The sequence below is a fragment of the Heterocephalus glaber genome, unplaced genomic scaffold (assembly GCF_053883595.1).
Source record: "Heterocephalus glaber isolate CG9 unplaced genomic scaffold, H.glaber_assembly_v1.0 deba00001744, whole genome shotgun sequence".
Lineage (NCBI taxonomy): Eukaryota > Metazoa > Chordata > Mammalia > Rodentia > Bathyergidae > Heterocephalus > Heterocephalus glaber.
In genome coordinates this window covers 2,886,470-2,913,275 of record NW_028258450.1, presented here as the reverse complement: position 1 = coordinate 2,913,275, position 26,806 = coordinate 2,886,470, and the positions used below count along the sequence as shown (strand labels likewise).

Genomic DNA, 26,806 nt, shown 5'->3' with positions numbered 1-26,806 from the left:
ATACTGAACATGTACAGACTTTTTAATTGTTTCTTAATACAGTATAACATATATGTAAAATTTACATTGCATTAGGTGTTAATATGGTGATTGAAAATATAGGAAGCTTTCTGCAAACTGCCATTTTATATAAGGGATGTGAGCTTCTGTGGATTTTGGTATCTGAAAAGGGTCCTGAGCCAGTTCCTTTGGATACTCCCTTTTGAAAAAGACAGGTGGGCTTGGTGGTGCCTACCGTAATCCCAACACTCTGAGAGGCTGAAGCAAGAGGATCGAAAGTTCAGGCCCAACCTGGGCAACATAGCAAATTTAAAATAAGGCTTGGGCCAGGGATTTAGCTCAGTGGTTCCGGCGCCTACCTCACAAGCTTAAGGTCCCAAGTTCAATCCCCAGTGCCAAAACAACAACAACAACAATAAAATAAACAAGGCTGGGCACATAGGTCAGTGCAAAGATCCTGGGTTCAATCCTCAGTACTGCAGAAATAACTAATAAAGAGAAAGTAGGCTGGAGGTTTAGCTCAGTGACTCTAGCACCTGCCTGGCAAGCGCAAGGTCCTGAGTTTGATCCCCGGTTCCACAAAAATAAATAAATAATAGAAAATAAATATAGAAATATAAATAGAAATATAGAAATAGAAATAAATAGAAAGTGAGCCAGGTGTGGTGGTGCATGCCTGTAATCCCAGCATTCAGGAGGCTGAGGCAGGAGGAGTTTGAGGCCACCCTGGGCTACAAAGTGAGTTTAGGGCCAGCCTGAACTGCAAAGGGAGACCCTGCCTCAAAAAAGAGAGAGAAAGTGGTACTTGTTGATTGGTTCCAGGAGGCAGGATAAGTACCAAAAATGAGTACCATGTAAATTGTTTGGACTGCAAAGGATAGCAAATCATGAGGCAGTCTACATTAGGTTCTAGATTGTGTGTTGAGTACTGAGTACCAGGACAGACTTTTCCCATCCAAATTCGTTGAGTACCAACTTTGATGAGTTTCAGAGAGTTGAGTACTGGGCCAGGGATTTAGCTTAGTGATTTTGCTCCCTCCCTCGCAAGTGCAAAGTCCCGAGTTTGATCCCTGGTACCAAAACACAAACAAAACATTTGATTTGCTTCTAATATTTTACTGTTGTGATTAGCACTGCAATTAATATCTTTCTGCGTTAATCGTTTTATAATTTTTCCAAGATGACTTTGTGATAGATCCCTAGGAGTCTCCCTCCCTCCCTTTTCAAAACAGCCCCAGAGTATTCCAGAAAATGGCTGAAATGTAATGTATATTCCCGTGGCCTGTTCTGATGTAGTGCGTCCCTTCTGTGTGCAGGGCTCTGGGACTGGTGTTCCTCGGAGCTGTTTTAGGGAGTTTGCTCTGGTGCACAGGCCAGGGTGCAGCCAAGATGGAGAGACAGGAGGCCGAGGGCAGCGACGCAGCTGCCGTGTGCTCATTCGGTCATCATCTAGCCTGTGGTCAGCCCATGACGTGTAAAGTACTGGAGATGATGCTTGCAGTTGTGCCTCTGATCTGGGAGACAGCGCTGTGCCCGCTCACACCCCCCCCACACCATACGCCAGAGAAGGGAAGGCGGGCAGGGAAAACACAGACTGGGGAGGAAGGCTGAACCCTCTGTGGCTGTTGGGCTGACAGTCCATCCGAGCCTGGCCACAGGGCCCAGAGCTTGATCCATCCCCTTCTTTTCCAGAGAACACCTGAGGGCAACCATGGCAAGTGGCAGCGGGGACAATGTCACTCGCCGGAGTGTGGCATCACAGTTTTTCACACAAGAGGAGGGACCGGGCATCGATGGGATGACCACCTCAGAGAGGGTAAGTGTGGTGAGGAGGGCTGGCGGCCAGGAGCCGAAGTCCCTGCCTGGGAGAGTGCACCCCAGGTGGCAGAGCCGGGGAAGGAGGTGGCTAGTGCTGACAAGGCCACCTCTGTCACATGCCTCACCCCTCTTTCCAGGTGGTGGATCTCCTGAACCAGGCAGCACTGATCACCAATGACTCAAAGATCACAGTGCTCAAACAGGTGAGGGGAGGTGGGGCATGATGATGGTAGGGGGTAGGAGGCTGTGAAGAGAAAACAGTGGTGACAACAATGTGTGTACACTTAAGCAGCCAGTGTACGCCTGCAGTGGAGCCCCGAGCTGTGCAGGCGTGCTCTCCATCAGTCCTCCTTAGAGCTCCAGGAGTCAGGGGTTTCATCCCCACTCGGGACACAGAGAGTGGACCTCAGGCTTCCCTCATTAGACCAAGGTCACTTTGCTAGCAGCCAGCCAAACTAGTGCTTGAATTCTGGATTCCTCTGCTCTTCATTGCATTTGGTGTCTACTAGGGTCCAGTGTGGTGGGGAAGCCGTGTCTGTCACCAGATGGTGATGACCTAGTGTGTGCAGGGCTGGCATAGAGAAGCCCAGGGGGCTACGGGAGCTCAGAGAGGGCACCTGACTTGGCCTAGGCATGGGGATCAGAAGGAGCTTTCTGGAGGAGAGGACATTTGAGCAAAGCTCTGGGGCATAAGGAGAGAGGTGTACCAAACTAGAGGGAGAGATCATCTCAAGCAGAAGGCATGAGAGCATGTATAGAGGCAAAGGAGAGCATGGTTCAGAGGAGGAGGCAGCTGGAGTCAGAGACCGTGGGGTCTGGGTGCCTGGGGGAGAAGCCAGCTCTGCTGCTTGCTGTGCCTGTGACCTTGGGGAGTCTGAGACAGCAGGTGCCAATAGTGGGGAGGGCTGTAGGAGCTAGATCCAGTGCCTGCAGGAGGATGTGGGCTTATTCCAAACAGCCTGGCAGGTAAGAGCCCCAGGAAATGATTCTCACTTGCATAAGATGCTTGCTGAATGGTGGCAGTGTGTCAGGGGAGAAGAGAAGGGCCGCTGAAAGGAGGCCAAACCTCATGAAGGTTGGAGCCTTGAGACAGTTCCCTCTTTAGCTCTCCTGTGTATTGTGTCCTCATTGCTCCCAGCACTGCCCCCTGTAGTATCTCACAGCACCCCTGTGACCTGGTGTTTAAGGTTTTCATTTTATAGTATAGCTAACTAAGGCTCAGATAGGGGAAACTACTTGCTCACGTGCACACAAGGGAGTAGACCCATGCCATTTCCTCCAACTGCCCTGTCTGTACTGATTGGATCTTGGTTTTATATGTCTGTTCCTCTTCCCCAACCCAATCTCCTTCCAGGTCCAGGAACTGATCATCAACAAAGACCCCACACTACTGGACAACTTCCTGGATGTGAGAGACTGATGGATTGGGAAAGGGCCTGGGTGTGTGGGGGAGGGGATGCATCCTCCTGTGGCCTGACACACCTTTTCTCTGACATTGCCAGGAGATCATCGCTTTCCAAGCAGACAAGTCAATCGAAGTCCGAAAATTTGTCATTGGCTTCATTGAGGAGGCATGGTATGGGGTCCAGAGTTTAATTCCCAGCACCACACACACAAAGATGAGGTTACTTGCCCAAATTCACAATTGTCTGGGTCTACTGCCCCGTATGTGAATAGCTGGGCTCTAAGATGGCAAAGGAGTGGGGGTTACAGGACCAGACAAGATAGATGGTTCAGGGGCAGCTCAGACTGGAGCTGTTGGGCATTGTTCTCAGCTTCCAGATGTGCTGGCAAACAGAATACATGCGATCCCCAGTTGCCACCTCCATTCCATTTCCCCAAGTTATGGGCCCTGAATTCCCTTTGCACCTGGACCCCATGTTTCCACTGCCCACCCTAAGACTAACTTGACTTTGTCCCATTTCCTCCATCCCCCAGCAAGCGAGACATTGAGTTACTGCTGAAACTGATTGCAAACCTCAACATGCTCCTGAGGGATGAGAATGTGAATGTGGTGAAGAAGGCCATCCTCACCATGACCCAGCTCTACAAGGTGGCCCTGCAGGTGAGAGCTTTCTGCACACCCCAGGGCATCCCATCTGCAGATCTTGTTTACAGCCACATCTGCTGGAGTTTAGACCAGGGTCAGGTCACACTGTTTATGGGCAAGATATGCTCGTGGTCCGTGGGAACAGACAAGGGATCTAATGTTGTTTACTAGGTCAGAAATTGCCATTAATACGTCCTTTCTTTCATTGGTCCATTCATTTATTCATGCAAGAAACATTCCCCAAGCACCTCCTTTGTGCCCGGCCCATACTAGGTGATGCTAGGGACCAGCAGTGACCAATACACTCAGGGTCCTGCCTTCATGGTGCCCATAGACCAGAGAGGGACATAGACTCTAATTAGAGAATGATGGAAATGTTGACTGTGGACCATGATATGAAGAGGCAGTGCTGTAGTGTAATGTCCAAGCATCGAGGAGATGAATGAAGCTGTTCAGTCAGCATCCCTTATGAGTCAGTGTCATTCCATTGCGTTCCTTAAGCTTTGAGATTTCCCTAGGTTTTCACCGCTGTGAGCCCCGTCAGGGTAGGGGCAGACCTGTCTTGGCCACCACTGTTCTACCCCAGTGTGACCTGGCTCGGAGGTGGGGAGATTGGAGCTCAGGACCTGTTAACTGAATGAATGTAGGGTCTCTAGGTGTGGTAGTGGAGGGTGTTGGGGATTGATGTGTCATCTCCATGTTTGTCTTTTCCATCCCTCCCTGGCCCTGTGGCAGTGGATGGTGAAGTCACGGGTCATCAGTGATCTCCAAGAGGCCTGCTGGGACATGGTGTCTGCCATGGCTGGGGACATCATCCTACTGTTGGACTCTGACAATGATGGCATCCGCACCCATGCCATTAAGTTTGTGGAGGGCCTCATTGTCACCCTGTCACCCCGCATGGCCGACTCAGAGGTTCCTCGACGCCAGGAGCATGACATCAGCCTGGACCGCATCCCTCGCGACCACCCCTATATCCAGTACAGTGAGTGCCACCCCTCATCTCACTGCTGCTGTTTGACTTGCTCCAGCTCTTTTCTCTCTTCCTTCCTCCTTTCTGCTTGACTTGCTTGGTGTTTAGTTTCTGGAAGCAGTATAGTGGAGTGGTTAAGAGCCTGAAGCTAGGTTCACATCCCAGCTTCACCGCTTCTGTATTAGGAACTTGAGTAAGTTGCTTCTTTCTGGATTTCATTTCTGTCTTTTGTAAAGTAGCGATGATAGTGGTCTCATTCTGTGGACTATGGTGAGGTGCCGTGAGAGTGAGGTAATAGGTTCCAGCTAGTAGGTTGTTCTGTTTGTTTTATAGGGGTTTTTTGCAATACTAGGGATTGAACCAGGGCTCTTACTGAGCTTTTTTAATTTTCTGTTTTGAAGACAGGGTCTTGCTAAGTTGCTCAGGCTGGGCTTAAACTTGAGATTCTCCTGCCTTAGCCTCAGAGTTCTGGGATTATAGATGTGCATTACCATGCCAGACTGGCAGCAAGTTCTATGCTTTTCTTAATTTCAAATTATAAAAATGATACACGTTTGCATATGTGTTGAGCAATATGGAAGGGTGTACAAAGAATAATCCCTCTCCTCCAGTCCTGCTTTACAGAGGTAAATACTGTTAAGGGAATTATGTTTCCTTCCATACAGTTCCTTAGCACGTATAGATGTTTATATAAGCATAGTGTCTGCATTCTCTTTTTTGTTTATGAAATGATACCATGGTTTATATTTTTATCTGAACGACATTAGAGTGGACTGGCTTGTGTTCAGAGTTCAGCTCTACCGTTGGGCTTTAGGGTTAGTCTTTCTCTAAGCCTGTTTCTCATTGCTAAGTTGTGGATTGTCTTCATCACTTTCCTCCTTGCTGGGTCAAAAAAACTTAAAGGAGAAGTTTATTTTGGTACCGGGGATCGAACTTGAGACCTTGAGCTTGCGAGGCAGGCGGCGGAACCACTGAGCTAAATCCCCGGCCTAGGAGAGGTTTATTTTGGCTCATGTTTAAGAATCTTGTTTCAGTTCATGCTCCCCAGGCTTAAATACCACCCAGCATGATGGAAGGGCCTGGATGGAGGAAAGCTGTCATGTCACGTCTGTGTAGAACTCACTGTGTAGCTCGCTATGTGGACTTGAACTTGAGGCAATCCTCCTGCCTCAGCCTCCTGAGTGCTGGGATTATGGGCATGAGCCACCATGCCTGGCTTTAGAAGGTATTTTATTCGATCTTTCAAATAACATGGAATTCAGTGTGTTTACCACCCTAGTTTTAAGCATTTACTCCTGAAATTGGATTGAGGACACTGTATAAGGACCTTTGAGCTCTTTGTCTGTGTGTCTGTATGTGCAGGAACATACTCACTCAAAGTTTGATTCAACTTACTTCATACAGTCTGTTTCCTGTAGTAGGATATTTAAAATTATTTTTAGTCTTTTGCTTTTCAAGCCCATGCTCTGTATATCCTTATAGCTTAGTTTTTACATTCATTAATACTTTCTTGGGGCTCATCAAATGCTAATTTTTTTTGCATTTTTCTAGCCATTCACAGACATTTTGAGTGCCGGGTCCCCCTTTCCTTTAGGCCCCAGAAGCTCCTCTCTTTCTCTGTCTCTGTCTCTGTCTCTGTCTCTCTCTCACTCTCTCTCTGTCTCTCTGTCTCTCTCTGTCTCTCTGTCTCTCTCTCTGTCTCTCTCTGTCTCTCTCTGTCTCTCTGTCTCTCTGTCTCTCTCTCTCTCTCTCTCTCTCTCTCTCTCTCTCTCTCTCTCTGTCTGTCTCTCTGTCTCTCTCTCTCTCCTCCTCCCCTCCTCCCCTCCAGAGGTCTGGGAGGAAGGGCTGCACTCCCTGGCTCTCTGTCCTTCCTCATCAGATGTGCTGTGGGAAGAAGGCAAGGCAGCCTTGGAGCAGCTGCTCAAGTTCATGGTGCACCCTGCCATCTCCTCCATTAATCTGACCACGGCCCTGGGCTCCCTCGCCAATATCGCCCGCCAGAGACCCATGTTCATGTCGGAGGTGATCCAGGCCTATGAAACCCTACATGGTAGGTCGAGCCCTTCCCCTGCCGCTCCACCATCCAGTCTGCCCCTTTCTTGAGGAAATGTGAGCTGAGGATGCCCCCCGAGTGTCAGCCGTTGCTCTAGCCTGTTGTGGGCACACTGTGTTATATGGAGATCGGTGTGTGCCGGAAACCTGTCCCAGACACTGCCTTCCACATTGAAATGTGTGTGAGTGAAATGACGTGATATCTGTGAAATACTCTCTAATATTCTAGCTTCCCCAGCCCCCACCGAAAAGGGAGGCTAGATGTTCCCAAATCAGCAAAGTGTTTGTTAGTGAGTACATAATATTTTCTCTGCTTCTGTGCATGGATGAAAATTGGGAAGTTGGGTTGAGGTATAAACGTGTACAGGTCATGGATTGCTCCATGGATAGTTCTTTTTTCTTTTTGGTACCGGGGATCGAACTCGGGTCCTTGCGCTTGTGAGGCAGGTGATGGAACCACGGGCTAAATCCCCAGCCCTCCATGGATGGTTCTTATCATCTCTGTGCCAGCTTCTTGCCTTGTTGTCTGGCTCTTTCCTTGGGGTAGCAAAGATGGCCTCCCATAGCTCTAGGCTTCCATTCCATCCACCTAGCAACCCCAGAGGAAAGAGTGTCCCTTTGCCCATTGTTCCGCCCAAAGTCCAAGGGCTGATACTCATTGTTTCTGATTGGTCAGCAGAGATTATGAGCCAACTCTGAGCCAATCACAGTGGCCAAGGGAATGCTGTGTTCTTGCTGGCTCCAGGTTTCATTCACACTTGGATGGAGAATGGAGACAGAGTAGTTCCCTCAAAGGGCAGTAGGAGTGGTGTTGGCCGAAGAATAGACTAAATTACAGGCATCTTCTTTGGCTGCAGAGCAGGGGAGGCTAGCTTATCAAGGTGACCATCTAACCCTGGAGTGTTATGGTGGTAGGGAGACCAGAATGATCTGTGGCAGCCGTTCAGCAGGGAGTTTGTGGAGGTGAAGGTGGCAGTTATGTTCCTGCCCACGAGAAGCATTTGGAATCCAGCCCGGAGATGGCAGGACTTGAGACTTAATGTTTAATAACACGGAGGCTGTTTTTCTGTTTAAGGGACTATGCTGGAGGCCTCTCAAGGGTTCTGGGCACCAGCTCATAAGGGGAGAGCCGCACACTAGATCGGAGCCCACAGGAACTTTCCTAGCCATGTCCGCGGGACCACTGCCCGAGTTTAAGGTTGGGGGTTGAGACTAGCAGGACCCCAAGATCCTTCCCCAGCACAGAGCTCCTGCCTCTTTCCCCACAGCCAACCTGCCCCCGACGCTGGCCAAATCTCAGGTGAGCAGTGTGCGCAAGAACCTCAAGTTGCACCTGTTGAGTGTGCTCAAACACCCGGCCTCCTTGGAGTTCCAGGCCCAGATCACCACCCTGCTGGTGGACCTGGGCACGCCTCAGGCTGAGATCGCCCGCAACATGCCCAGTGGCAAGGACGGCCGCAAGAGGCCCCGAGATGACTCAGACTCCACGCTGAAGAAGATGAAGCTAGGTGAGCTGAGGGCCAAGGCTGGGGCTGGGGGCATTTGGGGGTGGACCCAGCTAGAGTTGATTATTCACAGTGAACTGGATGCTTTATTTGTATGAGTGTCAAAATTGTATTACATAGGGGCAGGGATTTAGCTCAGTGGTTTTGCCGCCTGCTGTGCAAGCGCAAGGACCCGAGCTTGATCCCCGTACCAAAAAAAAAAAATTGTATTACATAACATGATGACATAAGTACTGTTGATAATCACTCAGTCATGTAATACATTTTACAGAAAGGAATAAAATGAAAGTCTTGAGCTTATCCCTCTCCCCAAAAGTAACCACTCCTCCAATGTGAATGTTTCCTTTTGTTTTCTATCAGAAGCACTTTATATACATAGAGCTCTCCTTTGTTCTGTTGGTGGCACTGGGGATTGAATCCAGGGCCTTCACACTGAGTTACATCCCTGGCCTTGTTTTTTTTTTGAAATAGGTCTTCCTAAATTGCTGGGGCAGGACTCAACTTGAGATCCTCCTGCCTCAGCCGCCCAAAGTGCTGGGATTACAGATGTGTGCTGCTACACAGGTTTTTTATTAATGGTGGCAACTATGACAGCTTCCTTAACACCAAAAATTTTAAAAATACTGCTCATGTTTATTATGAAGGACTCATTTTCATATTAAAAAATAATTCCCTGGGTGCAGTGGCACACTCCTATAATCGCAGGACTAGGAAGGCTGAGGCTGGAGGATCCCTGTGAGTTCAAGGCCAGCCTGGGGTACATAAAGGAAGACCCTGTCTCAAAAAAATAATAGCATCTGCAAAGCAGCAAAGCACAGACCTTCATATCTCAGATGTGAGCATGTTCGTTTTTTGTTTTTTTCCGGTACCAGGGATTGAACTCAGGCCCTTGTGCTTGCGCAGCAGGCAGCAAAACCACTGTGCTAAATCCCCGGCCCCAGATGTGGTCATGTTTTTAGGGGCAGTACCGAGAAGTGGAATTGCTGTGTCAAAGAGATGTGCACATTTTAAATTGTGATTTGCTGTCATATTCCCCCTCCGGAAAGTGGTGTGTTTATATTTCCACATTCTATATCCCTACTAACAACTGTAACTACTAACCTTTTTAGTTGTTGTCACTCAGATAGGCAAAACATAATGTTTATTAGGTTTGGGTGGTTTTTTTGTTTGTTTTCTGCATTTCCCCGATTCCTAGTAAAGTTAAGCACTATTTTATAGGCAGAGGTTTATATACAATAGAGCTCTAAAATTATTAGTTGACGTTTTGTAACCAGCCTTGTCTCAGGGCTGGGAGTGTAACCCATTGATGAAGTGCTTGTGTAGCATACGCAAGGCCCTGGGTTTCATTCCCAGCACCACAAAGAGTAACAATAATAATAATACAGTCTTCTTAGGGCTTAGTGGGATCAGCTACTGGGGTTTGGCTTACTCGAATCCCAAATGAGGAGAACTGAGGCCCAGAAAGAGGGAGGTTGTTGCCCGAGGTCACATGGTGCTTTGATGGCAGAGGTGGGACAGCAGCCTGATTCCTTGACCCCGGGGCTGCTCCTGTTTGCCACGGCTGGCCTAGCCTGGGGACCACCTGGGCTCCCTAGGAGGAGGAGCTCTGCCCTCTTTAGCCTGTGTCTTGTTCTCCCCTCATCCCAGAGCCCAACCTAGGCGAAGATGATGAGGATAAGGACTTGGAGCCTGGCCCCTCGGGGACCTCGAAGGCTTCGGCCCAGATCTCAGGCCAGTCAGACACAGACATCACAGCTGAGTTCCTGCAGCCTCTGCTGACGCCCGACAATGTGGCCAACCTGGTGAGGGTACTGGGGACACACCCACCATGACAGGAGAAAGGGCCTCCTCTCCTTCCCCTGCCTCCTGCACACTGGCTGGATCCTCCACATGGTGTCCATGGCGGGAGGGGTGATCCAGAAGGCCATCCTTCCCTTGGTGGCTCCCTTCTCATCCTCACACCTTCGGGATGTCACTTGTGACCACCACCCAGTGGTCCCTCTTTGGGCGGTCAGTCCCCATCCGAATCCGTTCCTGCCACTCCCCTCCCCTCCTGTAAGCGGAGAGGCTGGGGCCTGTGATTGAATTAGTTTTGGGTGGGATTGGCTTTCTCTGAGTCTGAGGATGCTGAGCTCAATGAGAGCAGCCCCCGGGGGTGTCAGTCCCTGCCCTTTCTCCTGCGCTGGCCGATGCATGGGACTGGTGCTTCTGGAGTTCAAGATCAAGAGAGGCTCCTTCCCTGGGTATCGCAGGTCCTCATCAGCATGGTGTATCTGCCTGAGACCATGCCCGCCTCCTTCCAAGCCATCTACACCCCCGTGGAGTCAGCAGGCACTGACGCCCAGATCAAGCACCTGGCTCGGCTGATGGCCACCCAGATGACAGCGGCAGGACTGGGTCCAGGTGAGTGTCCCAGAGCGGGGCTTGAGCCCTGGGTTCCTCTCAGTGGGAGAGGAGAGCACCTCCTGTGCCGGTGCCGATGAAGGTCACGTGTTGAGCACTAGCCGAGCCACAGGCCCCACAGGCGGGATGAGTGCTCAGTGTTTTCAGCCCCAGGCTTTGAAATGAGACAGACCTGGGTTTGAATCCAGATTGAACCAGGCTGCTTCATCCATTTAATTGGTGAGTGACACACTGGGTTATGTAACCTCTCTCAGCTCACCTTTTTCTTATTTCAACAGTAGTTTTGAAGTATATATACGGTGAAATGCACAACTTTAAATCGTGTGCCTGAATGAATTCTCACATAGTAAAAATAGCAGTATAGGGCTGGGGATTTAGCTCAGTGGTTTCGCCACCTGCTGCGCAAGCACAAGGACTCAAGTTTGATCTCCAGTACCAAAAAAAAAAGAAAAAAAATAGCAGTATAGGGGCCGGGGATTTAGCTCAGTGGTGCCATGCCTGCCTTGCAAGTGCAAGGTTCTGAGTTCAATCCCTGGTACTGAAATAAAAAAGCAGTATAACCATCCAGATCAAGATACAGGCCATTTCCACCACTCTAGAAAGTTCTCTCTCTCTCTCTCTCTCTCTCTCTCTCTCTCTTTTTTTGCACTGGGGATTGCAAGGCAGGCATGGCACCACGGAGCTAAATCCCTGGCCCTAGAAAGTTCTTTTGATCCATTCCAGTCGCTGTTCAGGGTGCCCCACCTCTGGAGATGACCACTGTTCTGAGTTTGGCCTCCACAGAGCAGTTTGCCTTTTCTTGAACTTCATGTAAATGGGATCACAGAGGTGTGGGTTCTTTTGCTCAGAATAAGTTTTTGAGTTTGATCCATGCTGCCTTGTGAGCTAGTAGCTTATTTTTTATTGCTCAGTAGTCTTCCCTTATGTAACTGTATTACCACGCCGTCCACCCTCCTGGTGATGAGCCTGTGTCCCTTTGTGAACGAAGCTGTGGTGAACATTGGTGTAGTCTGCTGAGGCGCACATGCCCTCATCTGTGGCGTGTTCAGGAGTGGAGCTGTTGGGCCATAGGGTAGGTGTGACCAAATCTGTAAAAATTAGCTGGGTGTGGTGGTGCACGCCTGTAATCCCAGCACTCGAGAGGCTGCGGCAGGAGGATTGCCAGGAGTTCGAGGCCCGCCTGGGCTACATAATGAGTTCAGGGCCAGTCTGAACTGCACAGTGAGACCCTGTTTCAAAAAAAAGCTGTAAAAACTGCTTGTCATGTTTCTAACATGGCTGCACCATTTGATGCTCCCCCAGCAGTGAATGGCATTTCTGGTTTGATTCTTAGCCGGTACATTAGAAAATAGGTTTAAAAGAAGAACTGCTCCAGGATGGCACTGGGCACGTTCCAAGGGCATTTACATGGGTGCGGGGGTGGAAGCAGACATATGTGACATGCTAGAGGCCTCTTTGCTGCCTCCCTCTAGGCGTGGAGCAGACCAAACAGTGTAAGGAGGAGCCCAAGGAGGAGAAGGTGGTGAAGCCGGAGAGCGTCCTGATCAAGAGGCGCCTGTCTGCCCAGGGCCAAGCCATCTCAGTGGTGGGCTCTCTGAGCTCCATGTCCCCCCTGGAGGAGGAGGTGCCTCAAGCCAAGAGGAGGCCAGAGCCCATCATCCCCGTCACGCAGCCCCGGTGAGACCCCTGCTAGATGCTGGGATGGGCTGGGAGCCCTGCCCTAGGGTTTGGTCCTCAGCTCCTCTGTGTGTGTGTGTGCGTGCGTGCGCATGCACATGCACATGTGTGATACACACACATAGAAGAGTGAGATGAGGTTCTCCCTGGCTCCAGAGTCAGCTATAACCACCTTATGTCTAAATTTAGGAGAATAGTAATATCTTTCATAAGAATCTAGGAAGAACTACATTTTTTCCTGGTATGGTCAGGTTTAGGTCTTAGGGTTGAGAATGAGTGTGATAATACATACACTTTGCCTGATTCCTGACCTGCTGGCTGTTCCCACCGTCCTTGTTCTTTGTGTCCCTTGCAACCACAAAATCCAGCCAGACAGCTCCAGCCCTGCCAGAGCTTGCACAGGGCACAGCGTGACCCGCCACCTCTCTGGACCCTCAACTCCTCCATGTTACAGCCACAGCAGGTCCCTCTGGGGTTTTTATACTGACTCCTCTCCGCCCGGGAGGCTTGGGCCCCAGCTCCTCCTTCACCCTGCTCTCCACCATGTCCTCTTCCCTACTCCTTCCCCTCTCTAGTTGGGCACAGAGTCCTGGGGAGTTAGGAGGCAGTGTGAGGGGCAGATAGCTATAGGGAAAGGGAAAGGGTCCTTACCAGAGACCCCTGCAGTGGGTCCTAGTCTCCTGCGAGCCAGCACAATGTCCGTGAGATAGGAAAGTGGGAAATAAAGACACAGACAGATATGAGGGAAACTGAGTCTTGGGCTGATCTGAGCTCTTCTGGGCAGCAAAGAAGATCCCAAGGACATCCAGTGTTTTATTTGTTACAAGCGTGGGAAGGAGGGAGCTGGCCCTTGGGACCTCTGCTGATAACAACTATCAAGCAGGCAAGACTGTAGAATGAGGGCATAGCATATCTTTGCCGAAGAGAACAAACGGTTAATTCAGAAGGGAAGAATTTAGTTGGAGCCAGTTGATCTTGGCTGGAAGTGAGCTTGGCCAAGCTCTGCTTCGCCAAGCTCTGCTTCACAGACTAGCACTTAAGTCTCGGTAGCTGCCATTAGCAGAGAAGCAATACTCACCCAACTCTGCTGTCTGACTTGCCCATTTGAGTCTCATAAGCTTCGGTCAGACTCCAGGAATATACACAGCTAAATTATAGAGGGGCAAGAAGCCTGTGCCACTGTAGCCTGCTAATATTGGCAGAGGTGTCTGCTGCAGATAGTGCCTGTGTGGCCTGGCTCGTCCCTGAGTGATGAGAGTCACCAGATGGGCCTTGGGTGCAGCAAGGACGCTCCATGTCACTGCATCCCTGTCCCTACTCTGGAAGGTTGGCAGGTGCCGGTGGGCGCAAGAAGATCTTCCGTCTGAGTGAGGTGCTGAAGCCCCTGACGGACGTCGAGGTGGAGGCCATGAAGCTGGGCGCTGTGAAGCGGATCCTGCGGGCCGAGAAAGCCGTGGCCTGCAGTGGGGCAGCCCAGGTGTGCCCTGTCCCCAGCCCTCTTCCCGAGGGCCGAGCTCATGTGGCATTGAAGAGACCCCTCCCTCCCGCTGGGTCTCACCTTCCTGGCTACAGACACCAGCTCAGCTGCTGTCCACCACTTCTCTGGCCCTGGTCCTGTCCTCCATGAACCAGAGACCGGGCAGCAGTTCTGTGGTGACGGGGCCAGGAGAGAAACGCACGGGTACACATGTGCGCAGGGGTGGAGCCAGAGGTGCTCGGCCAGCACAGCTGCTCCTCTGGCCCTGGTTCTTTGTGGTTCTTAACCTTCTTTTTGTAGTATTTACTTCAGACTACCTGGGGTTTTTTTGTTTGTTTGTTTGTTTTTGTTTTTTTGGTACCGGGGATCAAACTCGGGATCTTGTGCTTTCGAGGCAGGCGCCAGAACCACTGAGCTAAATCCCCGGCCCCAGACTACCTGGTTTCAAATCCTGATTCTGCCACTTGTTGCTGTTGTACCACATTCAAGCAAGTTTTTCCCATTCTTTGAAGTTAATTTTTACTTGGCCAGTTATATATGAGCAATATTTCCAGGCAGTACAGATACAGTACAGTCTTTCTTGGCTGTTATTACATCCTATCCCCTCACCAGAGGTGACATTATGCACAAATTAAGCGGATCTTTCAAGATCTTTTTCTGTGCTGTTAGGTACCTGGGTACTCCTCCTGGAATCTCACTTTTATTCAGTGATAGTTGATGTTTTGTTTCTCAACCTTCTCTGCTGTGCCACAAACAGGCCCTACTGGGCCTAAGGTTCTTCACCTTCGTTCCTCGTGTCTGCGCTCGGGTCCTGAGCCTGGGCCGGGAGTAGCAGGGTGTGGTTTCAGGGTGTCCTGATTACCCCTAACACACAAACCATGCTGACACGCCTGCTTGCTGTCCTCCCAGGTGCGCGTCAAGATCCTGGCCAGCCTGGTGACACAGTTTCACTCAGGCCTCAAGGCTGAGGTCCTGTCCTTCATCCTGGAGGATGTGCGGGCCCGTCTGGACCTGGCCTTCGCCTGGCTCTACCAGGAGTACAGTGCCTACCTAGCAGCCGGGTCCTCTGGCTTCCTGGACAAGTACGAGGACTGCCTCATCCGCCTGCTGTCTGGCCTGCAGGAGAAACCAGACCAGAAGGACGGGTGGGTGAGGGGTGGCCCTGCGCCCTCCTGTCATTGCCCGCCCCCGCGCTTCCCCTCCCTCTTCCTTCTCCCCTCTGCCCCGGCAGAGATGGCCTGTTTCCCCTGTGTGACAACAGTTCCTGCCCGGGGTCTTGTGTCGTAGCTTCCTCCCTTTTCTTGGCCTCTGGCACCCATTTGCCGTCCCACACAGCAGCCCTAGTGACACTTCATGGTGTGAATTCTGTCTGTAAGAGCCTTCCACAGTTCTCCCTTGCCGTGGGATAAAACACAACTTTTTCTGTTGCCTCCCTCAAACTTCACCAGCACTAGTCTTCTGCCTGTCCTGCAGCCACTAATACAGGGCCTAGCACCTACTGTTCCCTCTACCTGGAACTGCGCCCCAGCCCCAGGTGCTTTGCATGGCTGGCTGTTGCTGCTGCCGCTCCTCTTCCTCCTCCTCCTCCTCCTCCTCCTCCACCTCCTCCACCTCCTCCACCTCCTCCACCTCTCCTCCTCGTTGGTGCAGCTACCTCAGCTCGGCCTTCTACACACACACACACACACACACACACACTCACACACACTCACACGGTTCCTTCGTCAGGGCTTCCCCACTTGAAGAGGGAGGAACTGGGTTTCAGAGAGGGCCAGGGCAAGTCTCTGCCTGAACCAGACAGCTGGCAGCTTTGGGACCACAGCTTGTCATATCCACAGCTCTGCAGCCAGGGCCTGAAAAGCTGTCCCTGCGGTTGGGCATGGGGTGGGCCCCTGGGCTTCTCCAGCAGCTGTGCTCTGTGCCTCCCTGGAGCAGGATCTTCACCAAGGTGGTGCTGGAGGCGCCGCTTATCACTGAGAGTGCCCTGGAGGTGATTCGCAAGTACTGCGAGGATGAGGTGAGGGGGGGCAGGGTCCTGCTGGGACTCTGAAGGGTGCGCAGCCTGGACCTGGTGGGGGGATGGCCTGCTCAGCGGGAGCAGAGACAGACCCTGAGGATGCCCTGCAGCGGGCTAAGCACCGCCTCCCTGCCCCTCTGCAGAGCCGCACCTACCTGGGTATGTCCACACTCCGAGACCTGATCTTCAAGCGCCCGTCCCGCCAGTTCCAGTACCTGCACGTCCTCCTAGACCTCAGTTCCCATGAGAAGGACAAGGTGATCCCCGCACCATGTGCCGGGCCACACTCAGCAGTTTGCAATGGCCTTCCTCTGTCCCCAGGAAACAGCCCAGCCTTTTCCATGATCCCCTGTGTTTTGTTCTGTTTTGTTCTCAGTGTTGGGGAGCTGCATAGAGAGGAGGGCTGTTGTGCCTGCCTCTTCCTGCAGGATGTGCACTTGCCCCTGTGGGAACGGAGGCCCCTTCTCCCTTTTGGGAGGAGGGGGTGGGGATTGAATCCAGGGCCATCTCAGTCAGCTACATCCCCAACCCTTTTATTTTGAGGCAGGGTCTCATCAAGTTGTTAAATTAGCTAGGCTGGGCTTCTATTTTGCAATCTTCCTGCCTCAGCCTCCCAGGAATGCTGGGATTACAGGTGTGCAGCACCAGGCCCAGTTCCTTTTTTTTTTTTTTTTTAATTTTTGAGAGAGTCTTCCTAAATCAGTAAGTTACCCAGGTTGAACTCAAACTTGTGATCCTCCTGCCTCAGACCCTGAGGACTGAGGTTGCACTTCTGACTCCCATTCATACCGTTTCTCCCATGTTGGTGAACTTGAGCTCCTCTTAAGGCCTGAAGCCTGGAACCTGGGGCACCAACCAGTCAGGGAGCCAGTGTGACCACAGGCAGTGAGGACCTAGCGTGCTTAGTACTTGGAGCTGTAGCCACCCCATCTGCTTGGGGGTGACAGGGGAGGTGGCTCAAGAAAGGCTTCCTGGAGGAGGGAGCTGTGAGCCAAGACCTGAGATGTGAGTAGGTGGGTGTGCTCTAGACAGGACAGGTACGTACCTGCTCCAGCTGCTGTTGTGTGCTCAGCAAGCCTGCACTGTCCCGCTCTGGCCCTGGCCCTTGCTGCCGTCAGGGATAAAGCAGTGCCCAAGACCAGACCTGGGCTCACGACTCCCAGCAGATGGTGTCTGAGCGCTGCAGGGATTAGCCAGTGATGGGCATGCCAGGCAGTGGGGAGACTTGGCAGGCAGTGTTGCTTTTGAGGAACTGACAGAAGCATGGTTTGCTTGCAAGGAGGTGGAGTGAGGTGACGAGGCTAGGGCCTTCTCCAGCGGGGCCTGCCTTCATCCCAGCTACTCACCCCTAGGTGCGCTCCCAGGCCCTGCTGTTCATCAAGCGCATGTATGAGAAGGAGCAGCTACGAGAGTATGTGGAGAAATTTGCCCTCAACTACCTGCAGCTCTTGGTGCACCCCAACCCGCCATCTGTGCTCTTTGGGGCCGACAAGGACACAGGTGCATTGGATGCATACTGAGCCCTGCCCACTTGCTGAGAGAACAGCTGAATGGGCCTGAGGGTCCACAGGGGCTGGAGTCCAAGGAGGGCTGGCCAGTGGTGGCTCCAGGGAGGGCCATCTCAGGCCTGTCCCTCAGCAGAGGCCCAGGTCCTCCAGAATCAGACAGGGAGCCCCGGGCCATGTTAACAGGCCTTTAAATGGGAAGGGTTGGGCTGGGATGGGGAGGCCCAGCCTGGTGCTATTAGGCTTCCCAGTGGGGAAGGGACCTAGGGCCAGGCCTGTGTGAGCAGAGCTGGTGATCCAGGCAGAGGAGACGGTGGCACAAAGGCTCTGAAATGAGGGGCCTTGGGGACTTGAAGAAGTGGTGGGTGGTGGCCAGGCCCAGGCTGGCGGCTGAGGTAGTGGTACCCCTTACTGCACCTGGCAGATAAGGGAAGATGAAGAGCCGGGAGTTTGTCCTGAAGCCATGGGGCAGTTGTGGGACTTGGAGAGGGTCAGGGTCAGAACCATACTTGAGAGGGGTCCTTCTAGTTCGGAGGTCAGAGGAGGCTTAGGTGGAAGTCCTGGGGCCACTCCCCTTCCCTAGACGAATTTGTTTCCCAGTCCTGGCTCCTGCCTCCACCCACCCCCTTCTTCCCACTGACCTGCTCCCTGAGAAAGGCCAGCCACTGGGCACAGGTTGGGAGAGTGCACCAGTCTGATGTGCACCCTGCCCTGTCAGAGGTGGCAGCACCCTGGACCGAGGAGACCGTGAAGCAGTGTCTGTACCTCTACCTGGCCCTCCTGCCTCAGAACCATAAGCTGATCCACGAGCTGGCAGCCGTGTACACCGAGGCCATTGCTGACATCAAACGGACGGTGCTGAGGGTCATCGAGCAGCCGGTGAGGCCCCTGAGCCCACCAGTTCCCTGGAGCTGAGTCCCCAACTCCAGTCCCTCCCTGGATGTCTCCACCTCAGTGTGCTAAGCACAAAGGACAGTCACCCCATAGCTTCTCAGCGCTCCTGTCATCTCCAGTTCATGAGAAGAAACAGGGTGGCCCTGCAGATGAGAGCCTGGAGTGGGATGGACCCTCGTTCTCCTGTGACCCTGGGCACCTCAGTAAAAATGGGGGGTGGGGGGTGGGGGTGGGGGCCAAATGCAGGCCCCCTTCGGTTGAGGGAGCCTGTGAACTCATGCGCATCAGTCTCTGTGCCACTGCCCTCGAACTGGCCTTCGGTGTTGCTAGAGGGAATCTTCGGTTGTCTTTACAGAAAATAAGCCCCTCCTGCCCTTTTCCCTGAGTCACCAGGTTGCTTGCTAGGAAGCAACTGGAGCAAACCAGCAGCTGCAGTTTGCCATGTCTGCCTCCACTGCACCTGGGTTTGAAACTGCTTGTTGACATCTCTACTCCTGACTTTCACAAAATTATTATGCAAGTTTTCTAACAAAAACAAAGGGAGGGGCTGGGGATTTAGCTCAGTGGTCCCGCTGCCTGCCTCAAAAGCACAAGGTCCCAAGTTTGATCCCCGGTACCAAAAAAACAAAGGGAAAGCGAATGCCATCTTAATCCCCACATACCTGCCTTCCAGATTTGCTGGTCTCCTTACCTATAAAATGGGATTCTAGGGATGGGGACTTAGCTCAGTGGTGCCACCACTTGTCTCAAAAGTGCAAGGTCCAGAGTTCAATTCCGGGTATCAAAAAAAAAAAAGAATTCTAGATGAAGCAGGTTCAATCACTATTTTCTTTCTTTTCTTTTTGGTACTAGGGATCGAACTTGTCATTTCAAGATGAGCCAACTGCAGTTTGCAGAGCCCCTGGGAAAAAAGCCCCAGTACCGAGCAGAGCAGTAACCCTGCACCGAGGGTTTCCTTCACAGCCATGAACTCGGTTGGGGACGGGGGAATCTGGTCCCCTCTCCTTGTGTTTGGCTGTGGCAGCAGGCAGCACTGTGGGAGCCAGGAAGGCCCTCCCCAAGGGGTTGAGGCCCTAGCTGGGCATTAAGATTACTTAGATTTGAGACAACAGAGGGCTAGCCTGCTAGGGAGGACAGCACAGAAAGGCCATGGTGCTGGAGCAAGTCCTGCCTAAAGCAAAACACCATGCCCCCCATGCCCAGGTCTCCCCCGGTCCCAGCACTCCCACCAGCCACCCTGGCCTCCAGCCCTCACCCTCATCGCCTCCTGACCTCTGCTTTTAGATCCGAGGGATGGGCATGAACTCGCCAGAGCTGCTCCTGCTGGTGGAAAACTGCCCCAAAGGGGCGGAGACCCTGGTCACCCGATGTCTGCACAGCCTCACAGATAAAGGTGCCCCAGGCACCCCCGTCTTTCACCTTGCCTGCCCCTGCTGGGTCCCTAGATGGTGGTGCCTCTTGTGAGTCTCCATTCCCTGGGCCTCAGTTTCTCTAGCTAAAGCAGTGTGGCACCAACTGCATGGGAGAAAGCAGGGCCTGCAGGTCCCTGCTGATGTGGAGGTGACCCTCCCACGCGCCACCCTGCCCCCTCCCTCTGGGTGGTCATCTGGCTCCCTCCCCACTCACCCCAACTGTGCTTCCTGCTTCTCTGCCCATAGTCCCACCCTCCCCAGAGCTGGTGAAGCGGGTCCGGGACCTCTACCACAAGCGGCTGCCCGATGTCCGCTTCCTTATCCCAGTGCTCAACGGGCTGGAGAAGGTACGGAAGGCTGCCTGGGTGGTCCGCTAGGCACAGTAGGATGGGGAGGGCGGAGCAGCAGGTGAGAGACAGGATGGGAAGCACATACCGGTGGTGCTAGGCTGTCAGATGGGTCCTCCTCTGCCCTGCCTCGCCCTCTGACTTCCAGCAGCCACTTGTCCTCTCAGAGCCTTAAATTTCCTCACCTGTCGGGAACCTTGCAGTGACATCCTGTCCCTGTGCATACACATGTGGACACGTGTCATTGTCCTGAGGCCTGCATGTCCCCAACATGTGGGGAGTCGTCCCTTAGAGGCTCTGTGCCTGAGGGGTGCTGCCCCGAGGAGCGGTGGGACCTGGAGAGAACCTCGTGTCTGCCTGAAAGGGGACGAGGGGGACCTCAGCCTTGGGGAGCCCCCTAGGGTGAGCAGACAGGGGCTCGGGAAGGGGCTGGGAGCATCTGACATGTTGCCCACCTCGCCTTCTCCCTGTAGAAAGAGGTGATCCAGGCCCTGCCTAAGCTCATCAAGCTCAACCCCATCGTGGTGAAGGAGGTCTTCAACCGCCTGCTGGGCACCCAGCATGGTAGGTGATGTGCCCCCTCCTTGCCAGGGGCCAGCTGGGCCCTGGGCCAAAATTTCCCTCCCCCAGGGAGGAGGGTGTGTGGGGCTTCCTGTCTGGAGAGAGGAGTCACCTTCCTCCCCATGTTATCTCCTGCACTTGTCAGCATGTGTCCCAGCTCCCAACCTTGGGGCTCTGGTCCCTCCTCAGATCCTGCCCGTATCCCTCAAGCTGGGCGCAGGGACATTGTGTCTGACATGGTCAAAAGGAAAAAACTTTGAAGGCCAAAAAACTACCAAGTAATGCAGCGTATATCCCACACCTCTAAGCCCTGTGGCTAGAGCAATTGTGTTCTGTGCAGCACCTGCCTGTTTAACACACACATCACACAAGCAGGCTCTGGGACCAGCCGGGGAGCTCCAGCAGAGCCTCCTGCCCTGGCCCTCTCCTTTCTACTCCTCTGGGCCCCAGTGCCTTGGAAGGCTCCAGCCACTTCTGTAATGTCCATTGCTGGCCTTGTTCCATCCTATCCTGTCCTGAAAATGCCCGTGGGCACCTGTGCCCTGCTGGAGTCAGTGCTGGGAACCCAGTGATGGACCGGTCCTAGCCCTCCCTTTGGGGGCGCATAGCCCACTGTGCAGCGAGGGCCAGCTGTGCCGCTCAGCATGGCTGTGACGAGGATGGGGACTGGGTGAGGAGAACAGGGTGAGGACCTGGGGCTGTTTGAACTCCAGTCTTCCCTTGTCCTATCCTCTGTCCCCCAGTCGGGAGGGTGGCCCTCTCTTCACTTAGGCCTCCATACTCTCTCCCCGCCACTGCCACCTGCTGCAGGTGAAGGGAACTCGGCCTTGTCCCCCCTGAACCCCGGAGAGCTCCTGATCGCATTACACAACATCGACTCAGTGAAGTGTGACATGAAATCCATCATCAAAGGTGAGGCGTCCTTCCCTGTCTGTGGCCTAGTCCTGTGCCCCAGAGCAGCCTCAGCCACCCGCATCCCCCACTGGAATCTGCCACCTGGAAGACCATGTCACCCGCAGCGCCCCCAACTCCCAGACCCACACTCAGCCCCTGCCCCTCCCTCCCTGGTCCTGCCCCCGGGTAAGGCACCTCAGGGATGGGCTGCTTCCTCCCTCCCTCCTTCCCGTGCTAGCCACAAGGAAAGGAAGGAAGCAGGGCCCAGGTAAGCCCTGATCAGAGGCTCACCCAGCAGTCAGGGTGCCGGGCACCCGCAGACCTTGTAGGAGCAGGCCCGAGTGGAGACGGGTGCGCCCCCACTCCGAGCCTGCCTCTCCCTTACTGCCCACGGGCCTGCTTCTGCTCATCCCATCATGTTGCTTGGTAAGCTGTTGGCTCCGCTTTGTAGTGAGGAGATGGAGTTTCAGAGAGGTTAAGTGACTTATTCAGCGATGTGATGGGAAACAGACTCTGAACTGAAGTACATCTGAGTTAAAAGTTCTGCCTCCTCCATGCACCCTGGGTCCCGGGGCCACCTCCCCTGAGAAGCCACCACCTCTGCTCTGTGCAGAGCACACACTCCCTCCCAGAGAGGCCTCTAGATCAGGAACCCTCCTTGACCAGGATGTGGAGGCCCTGCCTGTCGCCCTCCCTGAAGGCAGTTGTGCTTTGATTCCTCTTCTCCTCTTGGGTGGGGACTTCCTCTGTGCCACTTGTTTTTTCTAGCGTTCGATGGCTTCTTTCCTAGTGTGCACCCCCCACCCCCAGCAGTTCCTCAGGTCAGGAGAGGAGCTTATGACAAGGTGATACTGAGGAGGTGCCAAGGCCGCTGGTGGAAAAGCGGTGGGAGAAAAGGGTCTTGTGGGTTATGGTCCAGGACTGTGGTCTTAGACCCCCGGCTCCTTCTTCCTTGTCTTTTTTTTTTTTTTTTTTTTTGGTACTGGGGATCAAACCCGGGACCTTGCGCTTGCAAGGCAGGCACCGGAACCACTGAGCTAAATCCCCGGCCTCTTCCTTGTCTTTTTATGGTGCTGGGGATGGGACCCAGGGCCTCACTGCCATTGAGCCACACCCCCAGCCCCTCCTGACCCCTTTGATGCGCCGAGGAAGGTTCTGGCCTCTTCCCAAGGGCAGTGTGTTCACATGCTTTATGCTCACACAGTCTGGGCACAATCTCAGGGGCCTCACAGACATAGCCACCCCTGCCTAGCCCGTTCTTGAACCCAGAATAGAAGTCCTGCCCGCCCAGTGCTTGTGGTACTCACAGGAGGACCCATAGCCCGGGAAGAAAGGGCCTTGTGGAGGCTACCGAGGTGGCCAATAGCCAAGGCCTGGTGGTGGCAGCAGGGTGCACCCTTCACCTCCCCACTTTCCTGTGGCACACTCAGGCCTGTCACCCCTCCATTACTCCATTACTCCTCTGCTGCCCCTGCCCTAGTAACTTCCTGCTGCACTAGTGCCTGCTCTTAGAACCAGGCTGAGATGTCCCATCCTGTCCTGTGCATCGCAGCCCCAGCTCCCTGCCATTTGCTCCCCACAAATGTAGAGGAAGAGCATCGAGGAGAAAACGATCTGAAAGTTATGGCCCAGGGCTGTGCTCTTTAGGCTCCCTGCTCCCTCTTTTTTGCTGGAGTGCTGGGGATGGAACTCAAGACCAGGCATGCTCAGCATGTGCTCTGCCTCTTCCTCCATAACTACTCAGTGGTCTGTTTCAACAGTTAAGAAAACTCACTGAGCACCATGGCTCAGCCTTATGCTGCATGGTGCTGGAATCACAGCAGGGACAATGACAGCCCCACCCCAGAACTCCAGGGTTCACAGTCCAAAGAATGAGCCGAGCTGACCCTGGACAGTGACAACTCAGAGGGCAGACCTGTGACAGGGCAGCCATAGGAGCCACCTGAGCCAGCCTGGCTGCAGGACCTTACGGAGAGCTTCCTGGGGGAGCAGGAAGAGTGAGTAGGAGTATGGTGGCAGTGAGGAGACCAGAGGCCAGGGCTGTGCGGCCACCCTGAGCCTGCTGAGTGAGCCTGGGCTTAGGGCAGCAAGGGACCTACCTGGTCCTGACCACTGGGGAGCCCTGTCCCGGCTGCCCACATGCAGTGGGAATTTGGCCTTGTGCTCAGAGGAGGAAGTCAAGGTTGAGCTTTTGGGAGACCCCTCAGGGTGCCGTCTGGAGAGCGGATTAGAGGCTGAGTGGGTGGGCCAGGGAGCAGGAAGGGCCAGCTCTGGGGCCCGGGATGCAGGGCTCCCCAGCTGGGAGGGGAAAAGTGAGTGCTTCCTGTTTCCCGTTACCTCTGCCCACTCAGCCTGCTCTGTCTTCCTGTAACATCTCCCCCTTCCCTTGCTGGGCCTCCTGTTCCTTGTAGATAATTTTTTTTTTTGGTACCAGGGATCGAACTCAGAACCTTGTGCTTGTGAGGCAGGCATCAGCACCACTGAGCTAAATCTCAGGCCCCTTCCCCTGTTCCTTGTAAGACCCCCCCAACCTGATTCTCCACTAGCCTCTCAAGGATTGGGGCCCTCTCTTCTGGCTCAATAAAGATTTCCTGGTTGACAGACTCAATGGCAACTGGTGTTTGGGGAAGAGGGGCTTCAGAGGCAGCTCCTGGGGGTCCTCATTAGCATAGTGGACACTTCTGGGGGAGCAGACCCGCTGGCCTGGGGGTACGTTGTGTAGTACCAGCCCTCTGGGTCCTGGTGCTAGGTGCTGAGCTGGGGTCTCAGTGTCCATCATCCCAGCAGCAGCGCAAGCCTTTATGCCCTCGAGCAGCTTCCGGTGCAGGCCACCTCTGCCCCTCTGGAGGGGACCACAGAAGTCAGTAGCTGCCCTCCCTCAAGCAGGACTGGAGGTGCCTGCTTCCCCATCAAGCCAGAGTGGGCCTCTAGCCTCTTGCACTGTCCTCAGAGGAGAGGCCAAGGCACCTTTGGCTCACAGCAGCAGGCAGAGAGCACAACGGGCTGCTCTCCACCTCACAGCCACCAACCTGTGTTTTGCGGAGCGGAACGTGTACACGTCAGAGGTGCTCGCCGTGGTGATGCAGCAGCTGATGGAGCAGAGTCCCCTGCCCATGCTGCTTATGAGGACCGTCATCCAGTCCCTGACCATGTACCCCCGCCTGGGGGGCTTCGTCATGAACATCCTGTCCCGCCTCATCATGAAGCAGGTAACTGCCTGGCCCAGGAGACTGGCCGGCTGCACTGGACAGGCGGGGTGGGACCCCAGCCTTGCCCTGGCGCCTGCTGGGCAGGTGCAATGTGGCCACAGGGCAGTGAGGGGGCACCTGGGTGGAGGGGCTGTGGGCTCCAGGGGGTGAGCCCAGCAGTGGCCCCTCGTCCCCACCAAGCCAGGATGCACCAGCCCTTGGATGGTCCAGGGTTCAAGACGCCCAGAATCAGGGCTTACAGGAGTACCAGCCACAAGCTCCGCAGGACTCAGCCCAGTGGTGGCTGCTGTGTAACGTCTGGCACAAAGGCTCAAGGCCCAGTGGGACGGACCTGGGTTCCACTCTCATTTCTGCCCTTGTGTCTTGTCTTCTCTCGCCCTGGACAAGTCCTTCCACCTCCTCTGCCTCTTTAACAGGGCCGTTGTCGCCCTCTCGAGACGGCTGTTAGAATGACATGATGGCTGCTGGCCAAGCGCAGCTAGGGCTGAGCTCAGCCTAGGAGAGCTGTAGCGAAGGGGTGGAGTTGGGGAGACCCTGCCACTTCCAAGTTGCCCTCCTGTGCCAGCTGCCTGAATGGGGAAGCAGAGACCTCTAGAGGGAGCTCAGGGCTGAATGGAGCCCAGAGGATTCTTGGGTGTTGGGATTGGCACGGTTCTCCCTGGGGCCGGGGCTGGGGGGCTGCCTGTGGCCCCCTCCCAACGCTCCTGCCCTGCCGGACCAGGTGTGGAAGTATCCCAAGGTGTGGGAGGGCTTCATCAAGTGCTGCCAGCGCACCAAGCCCCAGAGCTTCCAGGTCATCCTGCAGCTGCCACCCCAGCAGCTGGGAGCCGTCTTTGACAAGTGCCCCGAGCTCCGGGAGCCCCTGCTGGCCCACGTGCGCTCCTTCACCCCCCACCAGGTACCTGAGGGTGCGGGGCGGCAGCCCCCAGGATGGGGGGTCGGAGGGTCGGGTTCAGGATCTGGGGTGTCTCGGAGCCCTCCGCAGCGCCCTCTGCTGCTCTTCTAGCAAGCACACATTCCCAACTCCATCATGACCATCTTGGAGGCCAGCGGCAAGCAGGAGCCAGAGGCCAAGGAGGCACCTGCCGGCCCCCTGGAAGAGGTGAGAGCCCTGCGCCCACCCAGCGGCCCAGCTTCCTAGGCCGCCCCTGTCTCCAAACGGGCTGAGCAAGGGAGTGGGGCGGGGACGACTGCCCCTTCCGTGGCCATGGTGAAAGCTGCTCTTTGCGTCTCCTCGCCCCCCTCCTCTGAGCACCCCCAGAGCTTCCGTGTGCCCCTCCCCGCCTCAGGACGACCTGGAGCCCCTGGCTCTGGCCCCGGCCCCGGCCCCCCGGCCCCCTCAGGACCTCATCGGCCTGCGGCTAGCCCAGGAGAAGGCCCTGAAGCGGCAGCTGGAGGAGGAACAGAAGCTGAAGCCCGGGGGTGCGGGAGCCCCTGCCGCTGCCCCCGCCCCCGCCCGGCCCGGCCCGCCCCCACCCGACGAGACCATGGATTTCCGGGAGGAGGGAGCTGAGTGCGAGACCCCAGCCATCTTCATCAGCATGGATGAGGACTCGAGTCTGACCGAGGCCGCCCTCCTGGACTCTAGTCTCGAGGGGCCTCTGCCAAAGGTAGGGGTGACAACCGGAGCTACAAAGGAAGAATCAGCCCAGGGGTTAAGCGTTGGGTGGGATGCGGACGGAGGGCTCGGAAGTGGGACCCTGCTCTTGACCCACTGCCCCTTGCTTTCTCCTGCCGCCAGGAGGCAGCAGCGGGCGGGGTGGCCGCAAAGGAAGAGCGGAGCCCGCAGAACCTGGCCCCTACGGGGGAAGACGGTGCCGTGAAGACGCCCAGCCCAGCGGCCGAGGAATCCGGGGACCCCGAGACCAAGGGGAACAGCTGACGGGGCTGAGAGCGGACGGAGGGGGAGGGGGGCGCTGGCCACCGGGGCTTCGCCCTAAAATTAAATAAAGGAGATGGCTCTCTGGGGGCTTCCGCCGTCTGATCTCTGCTTCCCAGCGCCCTGGGGACAC

The 26,806-nt window shown here is 54.5% G+C and overlaps 1 protein-coding gene across 4 annotated transcripts in view; it reads left to right on the top strand.

Moving 5' to 3' along the window:
• The window catches only part of Sympk (symplekin scaffold protein), a 27,998-nt gene extending 1,240 nt beyond the window's left edge, over window positions 1-26,758 (top strand). For 2 of the 4 annotated variants that reach the window (XM_087200663.1, XM_087200665.1), the window contains exons 2-27: window positions 1,693-1,816; window positions 1,956-2,021; window positions 3,173-3,226; window positions 3,321-3,394; window positions 3,757-3,883; window positions 4,604-4,853; window positions 6,721-6,891; window positions 8,162-8,401; window positions 10,046-10,200; window positions 10,651-10,801; window positions 12,274-12,478; window positions 13,805-13,955; window positions 14,865-15,100; window positions 15,891-15,972; window positions 16,116-16,229; window positions 17,325-17,472; window positions 18,196-18,356; window positions 19,656-19,764; window positions 20,030-20,130; window positions 20,604-20,694; window positions 21,502-21,603; window positions 24,472-24,794; window positions 25,516-25,692; window positions 25,801-25,896; window positions 26,084-26,404; window positions 26,536-26,758. In XM_087200663.1, the coding sequence (XP_087056789.1) occupies window positions 1,693-1,816; window positions 1,956-2,021; window positions 3,173-3,226; window positions 3,321-3,394; window positions 3,757-3,883; window positions 4,604-4,853; window positions 6,721-6,891; window positions 8,162-8,401; window positions 10,046-10,200; window positions 10,651-10,801; window positions 12,274-12,478; window positions 13,805-13,955; window positions 14,865-15,100; window positions 15,891-15,972; window positions 16,116-16,229; window positions 17,325-17,472; window positions 18,196-18,356; window positions 19,656-19,764; window positions 20,030-20,130; window positions 20,604-20,694; window positions 21,502-21,603; window positions 24,472-24,794; window positions 25,516-25,692; window positions 25,801-25,896; window positions 26,084-26,404; window positions 26,536-26,676 (3,970 nt within the window). In that variant the 3' untranslated portion in view covers window positions 26,677-26,758. The remainder of the gene's footprint in view (window positions 1-1,692; window positions 1,817-1,955; window positions 2,022-3,172; window positions 3,227-3,320; window positions 3,395-3,756; window positions 3,884-4,603; window positions 4,854-6,720; window positions 6,892-8,161; window positions 8,402-10,045; window positions 10,201-10,650; window positions 10,802-12,273; window positions 12,479-13,804; window positions 13,956-14,864; window positions 15,101-15,890; window positions 15,973-16,115; window positions 16,230-17,324; window positions 17,473-18,195; window positions 18,357-19,655; window positions 19,765-20,029; window positions 20,131-20,603; window positions 20,695-21,501; window positions 21,604-24,471; window positions 24,795-25,515; window positions 25,693-25,800; window positions 25,897-26,083; window positions 26,405-26,535) is intronic. The other 2 variants (XM_087200664.1, XM_087200666.1) reach the window with 1 other exon arrangement.
• Window positions 26,759-26,806: the final 48 nt, after the last annotated feature.